Source organism: Haliotis cracherodii, unplaced genomic scaffold (genome assembly GCF_022045235.1).
Source record: "Haliotis cracherodii isolate W230 unplaced genomic scaffold, xgHalCrac1.p SCAF_14, whole genome shotgun sequence".
NCBI classification, from domain to species: Eukaryota; Metazoa; Mollusca; class Gastropoda; order Lepetellida; family Haliotidae; genus Haliotis; species Haliotis cracherodii.
The window spans coordinates 13,639,653-13,654,011 of record NW_027266269.1 but is presented as its reverse complement, the minus strand read 5'-3'; the positions used below and the strand labels follow the sequence as shown (position 1 = coordinate 13,654,011).

General features: G+C 42.6%; 1 protein-coding gene across 3 annotated transcripts in view; it reads right to left on the bottom strand.

The window, feature by feature from the left end:
• Nucleotides 1-2,270: 2,270 nt before the first annotated feature.
• The window catches only part of LOC139461013 (atrial natriuretic peptide receptor 1-like), a 206,362-nt gene continuing 194,273 nt past the window's right edge, over nt 2,271-14,359 (bottom strand). For all 3 annotated transcript variants that reach the window (XM_071242484.1, XM_071242486.1, XM_071242483.1), the window contains exons 17-22: nt 9,798-9,921; nt 8,623-8,691; nt 7,834-8,008; nt 6,999-7,097; nt 6,375-6,466; nt 2,271-3,863 (exon numbers count right to left, since the gene is read on the bottom strand). In XM_071242484.1, the coding sequence (XP_071098585.1) occupies nt 3,801-3,863; nt 6,375-6,466; nt 6,999-7,097; nt 7,834-8,008; nt 8,623-8,691; nt 9,798-9,921 (622 nt within the window). In that variant the 3' untranslated portion in view covers nt 2,271-3,800. The remainder of the gene's footprint in view (nt 3,864-6,374; nt 6,467-6,998; nt 7,098-7,833; nt 8,009-8,622; nt 8,692-9,797; nt 9,922-14,359) is intronic.

The following is a 14,359-nucleotide window of genomic DNA, read 5'->3' as shown; positions in this document are numbered from 1 at the left end:
CCCTGGACACGCCAGAAACCTATGATCGTGATTCCGGTTCGCCCCGATTTTGTTTCTAGGTGTTTCATCAATATACCCGTGCTTGTGGGTTTCACTAAAATGGAAACCGCCTAAGACCTGCATAATTTACGGTGGATTTACTCCAACATCAAGCTGAAGCGCCATTATATATATAACTGGAATAACTGGAATACTGTTAAAAGCGGCGTTAAACTTAACTCACTTACTTCGCCCTAACTTCAATGATTAATGTAATGTCATTTTATTCCTATACTCCGAAACATCGATGATATCATGGACATTTGACATTTGAACTTATCATCAATGTATTGTAATCGGCCGAAATTACTTCAATCAATTAGCAACATCGGTGCACATGTTTGTAGTGAGTGAGTGAGTGAGTATGGTTGCACGCCGCTATTAGCAATATTCCAGCAAAATCAGACTCAGTATACGTTGAGACCTTGTCGGCCTCCTTGCGACGTCGTGGCCTTGTGTGGGCCTCCTGGCGACGTGATGACCAAGCGTGGGCATCCTTGCGATGTTGTGACCGTGTGTGGGCTTCCTTGCCATGTTTTGACCTTGTGTTGGCCTCCTTACGACGTTGTGACCTTGTGTAGGCCTCCTGGCGACGTTGCGACCTTGTAGCCTCAAAGCGACGTTTTGGTCTTGTGTTGGCCTCCTCTCGGCGTTGTGGCCTTGTGTGGGCCTCCTGGCGACTTTATGGCCTTGTGTGGGCCTCATCACGACGTTGTGGCCTTATGTAGGCCTCCTCTCGACGTTGTGGCCTTGTGTGGGCCTCCTGGCGACGTTGTGGTCATGTGACAGCAGCTAACGCACCTACCTTGATCAATCGTTAAACTAATACATGCCTAGAATCACAATACAACAAATGTAATATCACAGAAAGTATGTTTAATTTCAATTTGCGTTGAAACTGTTTATTTAATATATATAACTTACTCGTTCAACTCCACACAAGTAGAATAATACTCGCGGAGACTAGATATTCAACATGGCCATACTGACATTGACCTTAGTTCAACTTCAAGACGTCTCCTTCTTTATCGTGTTATTTCTTTCATATAGAATCCTTATCCTTCGTTTCTGTAAAATGAATTTTATTGTGGGCAGGTTGGGCAAGATTGTGGCTGTGGCAAATAGCTGCTGTGCTGAAATAGCCTGGAGTATGTGAGGGAAAGTGTGACACAGCTTGCGGTAACGATACAGCCATGTCAAAACATTGAATTCAAAGATGGGTGTGGAGTAATGTATCCATTGCGGAAACCAAAACCTTGGTCATCGGCGCGACGAGTCGACGCGTTAACCTGTAGACTACCCGCCTACCTAAGGTGCAGCTACACGCACTGAACTGAGAGGCAATGATTGTCCACATCCAGGACACCATTCGACACCACTCGCCTCTTTGCGTAAGGCTCGTCTCTCTATCGACCATAACGTGAATGCCATTAGAATCAACGGAAACATATGTTTTTCATTTTGGAAAATGTCTCACTTGATCATTGGTTACTTAATATTCTGTGCGTCAGTCATTTTAATTGCCAGTATTAATGTACTTTTCTTTTGTCCTATGGAACAGACAGTCACCCATGCCTAACATTTATATTAAAGAGCAGAGTTCAATGTCTACCTAGTTGTGTTTGTTTGTTTGCTTGCTGAGAAACGACAATTCATCCCTCCTCATATCAAAGCAATATGTACCCCAGAAACCTTTTTAAAGCAGTCTCTATGAGCACATCCTCACAGGTCTAATGAACTGACGTTCAACGTCGGAAGAAAAGTATAAATACTGTGACGTCATGAACAGCGTTATTAGATTACAATATCCTCATATGCATGAAGACGTGAATGGACGAGGTTGACTCCGCTTTTAGAGGCATCTGATCTGGTCGTCACCGGATCTAAGTGTATTGTCGCCGGTTCCTTTGTGTAATAGGGTGATCGTATTAACCGCAAGCCTACCCTATCGTTAAATAATGTCTTCCAGTGAACAATGCATCCTGCAACAGTAGTTATATCGCGGCCTGTCTGCCTAAAGAACGAGGACTGTTCAGAGTGTGGCGGTTCCAAGACGTATCCCGTGACTATGGTTTTACGCCGATTTTAGCAATATTCCAGCAATATCACCACGGGGGACACCAGAAATGGTCTTTACACATTGTACCATGTCGGGAATCAAACCCGGGTCTTCGACGCGAAGAGCAAGCGCTTACACCACTAGGCTACAAACCCCCCCCCCCCACCTCGTCTTGATTTGATGAACCAGGTTGACATCTTCTGAAACAAGTCGATGAATCACAGCCATTGTAATACGAAACACATACAGAATATATAAATAAGTTAAAGTTTGTACGTTTTGCAAAGTCAGCACACGAACACCTGGAGACGTCAAGGACAAGCGTGTACACGCTTAGTGTCTGGTGGATAAATACATTCATATTCAAAACATTCAATTCATACATTTTCATTCGATATCAATGACGTATTCCACGATATGTTGAATTTTCACCAAGCGGCCCATCAAGTCGACGGATGAATACTGTTCTCCTTCAGTGGCCCATTCCTTGTCATTTCAAGTCAATATAGATATTGTGCAAACAAGTAAATCCCATTCTTTGTGCCATGGTTATCACATAGAGGAATACTGACAGAAACACAGACCCACAACCAATAACTGTATACGTCAATGTTCAGATAGATGTTTTTTTGTATCCTAGGATTTAGAGCTTTGTCCAACACACGGGCCACGTTATCTCGTCCCACTGTGTGAGTTTCTATCCATTGTGACTATACCCACGCTTCTATAACGTCACAACACAAATCGGAACTCAACATCCCAGCATATCTCCTGTCCTTGCAACATTACGTTTTTCGCTTTTCGTCGTTCCCTCTTAAAGAACATTGTGGCTTGTACAGCATGTGTTCAGTCGGTGTATTCTGCGACGATATGACTGTCACCTGATCATCTATCCAGCAAGCCACCTTGTCGCTGTAACATGCCACTACAGCTCTAGGTGTGAACTCCAATACCTTGTCCTCAGGATGTTTAAATATTTACCAAAGCCATGTTTATTACATTGAAGATAGGTATTCAATCACGATGGTCGTATTCGTCCGAACATAGACATTAATACAATATATGCGACTGAATTGTCCAAACATGACTAAAGATGTCCTCCAAAGACAGGCAGATATCCAGCCACTAGTGCAGCTTGCAGACCTGTGTTCACCTGGAAATGGTGAATGACATTTCCCGACTGATTCAACTACACGTTCTCCTCTCTGGTGTAGAAACAACGTATATTAAACCTTTCGGCGTCCACAACTCTGTCAGTTCTCATGTCAGTGTCAGGAACTCATTGTCAGTGGCCAGACGTGTCGGGGGTATACATAAACTGTCTACTGGGTCAATCACAGCCATTGCAGTCTGAGTGGTTGATCCATAATAAACATGGATATTTCACCGAAAAAAAACGTCCAGGTTCATCTGTCGCACTATCCAGTGACTTCCATGGTATTGTAGCCCTTGCCAATATATCAGCCACGGTATGGCAGCACTACCTACCGCCATCCATGGTAGTTCAGCTCTACCTAGTGCCATCCATGATATGGCAGCACTACTCAATACCAGCCATGTTATTGTAGAATACCCAGTACCATACTGAATGTAATCCTTGAGGTTGCCAAAGTATACCGACACCGGTTTCTCCTTGAGAGTGTGAAAGCAGCACTATATAGAACATTGTATATGCCAGTTGTTATGACAACGGTGATGCAGGTCAGGATGTTGCTGATGTTGGTGTTTCCCCTACCAGCCAGTACGTTGTCTGTGCACCCTTCCCCTGGAACAAAGAGCGCGGAGATAGATGGCAGAACCTGACTACTCCGGAAACACGGCCCCTCATTGTACCATGAACCAGATAAGTATGTAAATATGTAAATACTAAATACATAAACTTATGATCAAACGTAATGTTATCATATAATATTATATATTACTGTTGATTAATGGTTAACAAATTGACTTCTATTCTATTTGAGTACACCACAAACCACCACAAGGATCAGTGTAGCGTAGGTATTTGTAGAAGAGGTCAACTTTTGATGTTTTGTTCCCTTTCAAACTGCCTACAATTCATCTCAAATTTAGAAGAAATATTACATGACATATCACTAGATTATGAGTGTGCAATGAACACTAGTGTTGCAATATCTACATGTAATTGTACTTTTACTATCTGACTGTCTTGTCCGCTGGGTCCATATGCCCAGTTACTTCAAGCATACTTCAAATATTCACAGAATAGGAAAGGAGGTTTAAGTAAGGTGTAATGGAATCACAGTATGATCAACTTAAGTATAGGATAACGATTGCTCTTTTGAAGATTGTAGATACAGAGTGAGTGCGTGAGTGAGTTGTGTAAAACGCCGCTTTTAACTGTATTCCAGTTACATCACGGCGTGTCAGCTTTATGTCGGAGGAAAGCCCGAAGTGATTCAGGTCTCAAACGTTTACCACTTTGGTGAAACCCACGAGCACGGGCACGGTGCTGACATACCTAGAAACACAATCATAGGTTTCTGTAGTGCCCAAGGGACGCAGCTCTGCACAACGGACTGTGGCCATGGCGGTTTAGACGACTGGGCCATCATTGTCCCTTGCAGATTAAGACTAAGGTTTGGTTCCGTAAATGCGGCTGTTTGTACACGGACATATCCATCTATTACCACAGGCCAAACAAGATCAGATACATGTTTCAGATAATATGGCAATATCCAATTTGGGTCGCTCGGTGTAAGCAGATAAAACATAAATATCAGGTTGGTAGTATTTATTGGCGGGATCGCAAGGAAATGATTCGTTTGTTGTTTATCAGTCAGCAATATTCAAGCTTGTTTGATAGGCATTACTTAGAAGTTGGCGGATGACAAGATAGACAAAATTTTTATGGATAACAACTTCTTTAATACTGTAAAAAGCGACGTTTCGGTATAGATCCTTATACCGTTGTCTTGCTTGACAACGGTATAAGGATCTATACCTAAACGTCGCTTTTTACAGTATTAAAGAAGTTGTTATCCATAAAAATTGTGTCTATCTTAATATTCAAGCTATATAATGACGGACAAGTGAAATGGTGGATGGTTTTCCCATTGGATATTATGATGTAAAAACAATGAGTATTCCCTTGTGAAGTGTGTCAAACTTTCTCGATATATAGAACCAGCTAAATACGTCTAATCTCAAACAAATGTCATCTCATCCGTAAGTCTTATCCTTACTTAAATGTATATGCAATTCACAAGGTTGTCTGACAAACTCGAGCCGTAGTTTTGCATATTATTCACTCTTTTCAAGCGTTGTACGTGTTTGGTTGATAACACTCGAAATACAATACTCTACCCCATTCATGTATGTGTGTATTGTCTCTCAAACAGTGCGAGTAGTTTGACATTCGTAATCAATACACGGCGGATTTCATTTTGCGATGTATAGCTAAAGACATTAGATAAAAGGTGAATATGAGGCAAAATGACTATATTAGCTACTGTGGCAGTGTAGACTGATATAAATTAATGTGATTAGCAGTGGCAGCAGATGACAGAAACGTTCGTAAAATACTGTCGGGACTTATTGTAACAGGAAGTGTCATTTCGAAATTCCTCCTTTGGTTGTTTATAGACAGGACAAACACACGTTTCCTGGTGTGACAGTTCCTAGAGGGCAGACTGTATCTATGGGGCGACACGCGGGCTATTCGAGGCAGTATACCACCTGCCTTGTGTCTCGTCGACTTGCCGGGGGCACGGGTGGCCCAGTCGTTTCAGGCGCCGCTGAGCAGAGTTGCGTCCCTTGGGCACGCCAGAAACCTATGATTGTGGGTTCGAATCCCGGTTCGCCCCGATTATGTGTCTAGGTTTGTCAGCACCATACCCGTGCTCGTGGGTTTCACCGAAGTGGTAAACATCTAAGACCTGCATCACTTCGGGCTTTCCTCCCACATTAAGTTGACACGCCGTGATATAACTGGAATACTGTTAAAAGCGGCGTTAAACCCAACTCAATCACTCACTCACTCATCTACTCGCCACATGCTGGTGGAATACCTATCTGAAAACACCGAATTCCTGCCGGCTTCCAACACTCTTCCGGATACACAATTGACATTGGAAAATATACTGAAAATTCGTGAGTGCATTGACATAAATGACATTGTTGCTGCTCTAAAAGCATGTTCTGTTAATAGCAACACTCGGTAATCGGGTCGATTTCACTTAACAGGATACAGTCCGGATTCCCGGGGTATCACTGCACAGCATGAACCGTGTACAACAGTGCGCTAATCACTCACTTTCATCTCCACTTGTCCTCGGAGTTCCACATCAAAGGTTCTGAAATGATCTAGCACATCTTTGGTCTGCTGGCTTAAGTGGATCTTCAAAGCTGCAAAGGATTGTTTCAAGTCAGGCAACATCTTTAAGAGGTGTAACATTTCACAACCTATAGGAATGTGTTTGCCTGGGGTTAAGAGACGCCAGTATATGAAGACCCGGGGCGGAATAGGTCTTCAGCAACCCATGCTCGCCGTGAAGACCCGGGGCGGAATAGGTCTTCAGCAACCCATGCTCGCCGTGAGAGGCGACTATGCTTGTCGTGAGAGGCGACTAACGGGATCGGGGAGTCAGACTCGCTGACTTGGACTTGCGTGGATCGATGCTCATGATATTAATCACTGGATTGTCTGGTCCACACTCGATTATTTACAGACCGACGTCGTATAGCTGCAATATTGCTGAGTGCGGCGTTAAACAACAAACCAACCAACCAGTATATCAAACATCGACTTGAATGGTCACCAAGAAGTACATCAATTGAAAATGCAAATTACAGCAATGTTTATCTTCTTTTATTTCATATATCATCAAAATAAGAGGTGTTTAATAATACAAGCCTCGGCTTAGTGATGAACACTTACGTAGACCGTTAGACTCCATCCTAGACGTGGTGTTCACCGTGTCTCCAAACAGACAGTACCTCGGCATCTTGAGTCCGACCACGCCTGCACAGACACCTCCTGAAACACGGCATCATATACTGAAACAGGTGCCTGCTCATCCCTTCTGAGAGAGTGAGTGAGTGTTGTTTAGCGTCGCAGTCGGCAATAGTTAAGCTGCATCGGGGCTTCGTGGGAATAATCGAGTCTGAGCCAGGCAAATAAGTATGCCTGCGGATGCAAAACATCTCACGCTCGAACGACGTGCACAGTTGTTATGGTGTTCCCATTGCATCCCGCTGTTCCCACAACTTTGAAAACACGTACAGGACCGCCGTTATACTAAGATTTAAAATGATACACCGTAACGTTATATGGATAAATGAAAACTAGTATTTGGAGATAAATGATGATGGATGTTGAACATCCATTTCATCTCTGACCATACAGATATTGAGATGGAATGAAAGCCGTGTCCAGTAATTGTCATATTAAGTCATATGAAGCGATGGTTTAAGGTAATGACGTTTTAAACTATTGAAGGAGGGAGGATTTTAAGTGTTTATTTCTGTAAACTTGTAATTCATCCTACGGGTGATGTAGATGTATGAATTAATCACAGTTTGTAGCTTTAGGGCACTGAGGGTCAGAAAAGTCAGAAACCGATGCGGACACAAAATATGAGTAGAAATGGTCGTCTTTTAACAGTTAAAAAACATTAAAAAAACTGTTCAGAGTAGGGGCTCAATTTGGAGGCGAGCCGATCATGATTTTTTTTTAAAAAGCTCAAAGATAACTGCTTAATATTTACAAATACCTGTGTGTATCCCTATCCGGAGTTTGAGGTGTTCCTCTGGTCTGTGACGTATACGGAAGTGCTTGATAGCGTTAAGTAGTGCAAGAGACATACGGGCGATTTCCCGGGCGTGCACGTTTCCGTTGGGTACCGGCATACCCGATACTACCATGTAGGCATCGCCTATCGTCTCCACCTGTACAAAAAGGACACAACAAACACAATAACTCTTAGTGCCGCATAAATGTCAATAAAATGTATTGAGTTTAGTCACAGCTTGTATCCAATACATCCTCACCCCGGTAACGGTACATGGGAGAGCGTGTTGCGCGTGCGAGACATTTGACTTAACGTTGAGTGCATTGTCTGCACCACTTGTCACGGTAAACGGACTCGTTCTCAATCCAGAATAGACGGAGTTGTAAACTATTAACAACATAGAATAATTTCAAATATAAGGTATTGCGTTGTCATATCAATGAATAAAAATCGTTGAAAATATATACGTTATTGCAAGAATTGTAGCTGTCAACAAGGCACGAATATGTGTTCAGACGTCGAGCCACACAGTAAATCAAACTACGACAGACACAATGCAATAATCAAGTTGATTAAATCGCCGATAGTGGTTCCGACAGTTGTAAAGGAATGGCGCAAGTCTGATCAAAATGCATGGAGCTGACCCGGGGACAATAAACAAACTATCTAAAGGACCAATTTCTCATTGTAAGCACAAACTGCGAGTATGCATTTGGATCATTTCGCCTGGCGTGCCAGCTGACGGAAACAACGCCAACATTTACTGATTACCTTATAGACATCGAAGTTCTCTATGATGGAGTCGAACGTCGTGTACAGGTCGTTAAGGAAATCAACTATCTGGAAAAAAATACACAATCAAACTTCAAACAATAACGTGATTTCATATATCCATCCAATTAAGATCAGATATGTTCCCCAATACGATACATCTCACCCTGATCATGATGTCATGCCACATTCCACATGAGATCGGGACCAATGAACATTGTTTGTTTCTTTGTTGTTTAACGCCGCACTCAGCAATATTCCAGCTATATGACGGCTGTCTGTAAATAATCGAGTCTGGACCAGACAATCCAGTGAGTGACATCATGAGCATCGATCCACGCAATTGGGAAACGATGACATGCATCAACCAAGTAAGCGAGTCTGACCACCCGATCCCGTTAGTCGCTGCTTACGACAAGCATAGTCACCTAGCATTGGTTGCTGGAGACCTATTCTCCCCCAGATCTTCACGGGATGAACAATGAGTGAACTTTGACCCCACAGTGTAGATCACAGATGCGTGATAGTGAACATGGCGGTTGTATATCTTGGCTTTCATGAAGTACCACCATGATTCGGACATTTCAGTCTCACCGAAAGAAAACACAAAACAAAAAGATTCCTTCGATTATGCATATTGTCATTTCATGGCGTTCAGAAACAACAGGGTGTTCACAATATCAAACATGTGTATAGCGCATACTCTATTTTCCGAACTGCTCGTTTGTGTTCGCTATTCTAGTATCTGGACCTCGATGCTGGATGGCACCAGAGGGGACCGCCTCTGGGAACTTTGTCACATCTTCATATAGACGTACCGTGTCGTTGCAAGATCTGACTTTGATGATCAACTGGCTCAATCAAGTCTAGCGAACGCTCCAACTTCTAAACTACGCACCGCCCTGAATAGTTTTTGTTTGCCATCACAGTTTGCATCCTTACAGCTAAGTGACGGGGAAGTGTTCGGGTATGGACCAGGTAAACCATTGAATCTTTGAATACCCATATATGGCTTCCGTCGAAGAGAATAGACCACACATATACACTGAAACCCCTGTAATCCGGACACTGATATTCCGGAATCTCAGTCTCCGGTGCGATCACTTTTGTAAGGGCTAAAACCTGCAATGAGATATTATTATTGATCCGGGCTGACGGTGTTTCATGTAACATACCTGCATAGGAGTGCTCTCCGCTGACATGGCTGTGAACCCGACGATGTCGCTGAAGTAGATAGTAACGCACTCGAAGGCCTCTGCTGTCACCGACTCGCCGCGAATCAGCTGGCCAGCAACTGATCTGTAGTGGAAATGTTTGTGTGAGTGCATCAGAATGACTTTACGCTCAGGAGGAACTGTAGAATATTGGCTGATTCACCAAACGAACTATGAGTAAAACAGATACATATCACTTCATGCAGCCAGGTTAGAGGCAATCAAGGATGTACGTTTGTAACGAACTCAAAAGGACCACTAATTTTAGTGCGTTATTACCGTAGTTCGTTACAAGCATACAAGCACCAAAAACAGTTCGTTATATCCGTCAGATCGTTATGAGCGTGTTCGTTATAAACGTAGTTTACTGTACTTATATCCATACATATTGATGTGCTAAAGCATGACAGAACTGGAAATGAGAATAGTATGACGATAATACCTCGTTATCTGGAAAGCACGGAGACAACCGATTGTATGTCTTTAACGTTCAGTGAGATGCCGACTTCGAGTTAACGTTCAATGCAAATATATTTACGAGCTAGGCTTTAGAATCTCTTTAGCTCTTAACACAAATATCAGTCCACAAAGTATGAATGTATCGGCGCAAAAACATCCCTCGAGGACAAACTAAACTATAAATAGATTTTCGTTCAGTACTGGTCTTGACAGTGTTACACAATATATTCATGTGTCTGGTGTTCATCACGGTGTCTCAAACAAGACAGCGGCCACCTCAGATGGGTTTTCTGCTCAGACTTCCGCACCGTGAGTGATTGACTTCCAGTTCATTCTCTATTATTAGCAGGACTCGGTGACAGCTGAAAAGGGAGCTACCCTTGTGCAACTGACAGTTTCATTAATAACATGTGTGATGGTTATGTATCTGATACGTTAAAGTGATTTTTGTGGAGTCTTGGTAGATTACATGTACTTTTTTAACCATGTGATGATGTACAGGAATCTCCAGGAGGGGCCGATAATCTGACGACGGGGTGTGGTTTATTTCAATCTATATGACGGAACTAAGAACGCTACGAACAGTGGACCGTGTGTAATGGCTTGTTATGCAATGGCAAACACATTCTGATGTAGGAAATAGTTGAAATGTAGAGAGACGTAATGGTTTTTCGATAACATGATCCAAAATAAATGACACTTGAAAAAAACACAATTGTTCATTTACCATCAAGATAGATTATTTTCCACTTGATAAATGAATGTCATTTTTTCTGTAATTGATTTAAAGTCAAGAGAGAGCTAAATTCAAATCAATGTGAAATTATGTGCACAATGTCGTCACGATACCACTAGGTCAATGTGTGGGTGGATGAACGAGCTTAGTTTGACGCTTCTTCCAGAGACAACGGTGTTAACCGAATCTGGAAGTCTAGTTTCTGCAGTCAGTTTCAATCTCAGGATTTAGAGGTTTTCACGATCGCAGCCAGCATCACCGCGAGGAGTCCGGGTATATTCGTTCCAGCATCCTATACTTGTATAAAGACACGACTAAACGTTGTATCGGATGGTTACACTGTCAGTGTCGCCGTGTCCCAACGATGTGGGTTGTTGATCATGCCGCCAACGAGTGGTTTCATCCTCTCGAGATACGATTATAAACAGGCGGTTCACAAACTCACTGACCCACCTTTAGTCCACAGGGACGAATTAGGCAACACCAAAGACTTGCACATGCAACATACAGTAACGATTCACACGTAACCACTAACACGCCGATCTCACGCTCGGAAACATCTGGTAACCGCAGTTCTGACCACAGGCAAATTTATTCCAAACAATCTCGTTTCTAGTTTCGGATTAATGTTTTTTGAACCGTTTTGTCACCAGTTAAGTGAAGTCGGTCGATGTAACAAATATATATTTGAAAATGTAACTGGGCTATTTTTTAAATAATAAACGTCTCTTGTGGATTTGTAATACGTCATTAAACTGAACGAATGAATGCAGCTAATTGTTCAGAATGCGCAGTCGTATCATACTTCGAGACAGTTCTTGTAATCCTGTTGTACAGTGGCTACGCGTTCGGTTCGAAATTCAACTTAACGCGGTTACATCTGCAGGTATCATAGCTCTGCACTGAAAATACAGTGACTATATCTTAGATATGAGCATCACATCCACTTTCGTTCTATACCGTGTCTTAAAAACATATGAATATTTGTCTCTTATGCTCAAATATAATTATTTACCTTATGTGCTGTAACTATATGAGTTTGATACATTGATACGCCTTCTTTTTAATTCCCGAACTGCTATTATTGTTGTGTGCCCGAAACCTCAGCCAATCCCTGGACGGTGGGCACGGGGGTCGAGTGTCTACATCACAGCGATACGTTGTGCAAAGATGCGTTCGTTAAGCGTGACAGAAACAATATACCAATGTGGGTTTGAATCCCAGGTTTGTCTGCTCCAAACGGATGGGTCCCGCTGAAGTGGCATACGTCTGAGAGAGAGACCAGCATCACTTCGAGCTTTCCTCCCACATGTACCGTTAATATTCCACTCCCTACCAAGTGGCCTGGTCACTCTTCTTTGGAGACCTCAGTACCATCATGACATCTACATGCATGGTTTACATGACCAACATACATGCCGTGTATCATCAGATCCAATCCGTGGGTGTCCGGACCAGAATATGTTCTAAGTAACCTCTGCCTATCAGGCGACTAAATGCATCGGAGGTGCTGTGGCCGGTTTGTTATCATACCCCGACAATACGGTGGGTTACGCATAAAATCAATCACTGTTTGTCTGGTCCTGTCTCGATTATCTACAGGCCGCCATGTTGTAGCATGAGTATTGCTGAGTGCGGCGTAAAACAATAGACAAAATAGACAAATCTTTTGGAGCAAGAAGATGACATTTGTTTGCCGGAAGAGTAGCCACAGCGGTCAAAGATGAATTAAACATTTCATCCGAGACGACTTTACGAGCTTTCTTATAAAGAGGGATGCATGGTAGAATTATCTCCATCTGTGTTCAGCGGGAGGGGAGACAACTGTGAAGGCGACGCCATGTTCTTCTTCGCTCCCGACACCAAACCATCATACCATATATGGTATTGGTTTGGTGATTTGGGAAAACTTGTTTCAGTTTACCACAAACGAAGGAATAAATGGCAAACTGATCTTGTTATCAAGTGGTCGGTTGAGTGAAGCCGGATCGAAACTAGACTTAGTTTGCATGCAATAATTTCGACCTGCGTGTATGGTAGGCACCGCTTCAGTGTGTATTCCTGCGCGCGGAAGAAGGACGCATCAAGAAATCATTCCGCTCCATGCATGTATTTTTGACGGGAGATAGTAAAACTGTGACCGTCAGATAAGACTTGGATACAGGCGTTGATGTTGTTGACGCTTCTCTGGAGACGTTGTAGTTGCAGTTGTTGCAGGAGATAAACAATAACAGGCTGACGCTTTGATGTCAGACCAAAACCTGATCTGAGGCAGGAATATTGGATTAGTAATCAGCTGAAGGTGACCAGCCGACATAGTCTCCTTGTTGAATAAAAGCACATACAATGCAAGTTTGGCGGGCTTGAGACGTTGTCATAGTTTTCTTAATAGTGTTGGGTGTTCCCCAACGCCATATTGGGATCAGTCTATTTTGGACCCCTTCTCTCCGCCAACAGGACCGTAATATCACGTCGGGTAATTCATAAAGTGTCTAATGTTGACAAAACCGTAACCTATCTCGTAAACGACAATGTTTAGGGTTAGTGAGTGATTAGTGTAGTCGAATAATCAGCTTCCAGTTATTTACCTTCATATCGGAAGATATGTATGACCCCTTATGTCTAGACATTGTAATTATAGGATCAACAATATTCTTAAAATGGTCAAAATCAAAATTAACCGTGACCATAATTTATTTGTAATAATGGGTTTTTTAAGCGCACAAGAATCAAAGGAATTAATATGAATGGGTGTTCAGTCGTGTTTGACTCAATAAACTTCTGACGAATTCCTTTATAAAACTCAAATTTAAACAAACAAATTTTAAACCCCAAACCCTTTTGTACCCATTCCGAGATCGAGAACTAACGGTAAATATTGAGCCACAGGGAGGAGGTGTTTACTTATTATCAGAAGTTACGTGTATCAATATGATTACAATTACTTTTTTGAGGATATAATGTACATTTGAAAGTTGATAGTTTGAACTGTCAATGTTGATTCTGTATGTTTACATCCAAACTGTCTGGGACTGACGAGTATATCCCCTCCTTAACTCTGACTGTAGCATACAGAGGACCGGCGACGTCCTAACGAGCACTGCGTCACTACAACAAGCCAGATGGGACAACATCTCCACAACTGTGTGGGTGGGGATACAGATTTGATTAAGTTTGATTATAGGTACACAATGAGGCCGGATCAGGGTTTTGTACGTGGTGTAGACGGGCAGGGGTCTCAATCATTACTTGTCTCCAAGGGATTGGCTTCTAACCGGGAATTCTTGGAATATACACTCAAAGAGTTTGTCAGCTGTATCTCGAGAGC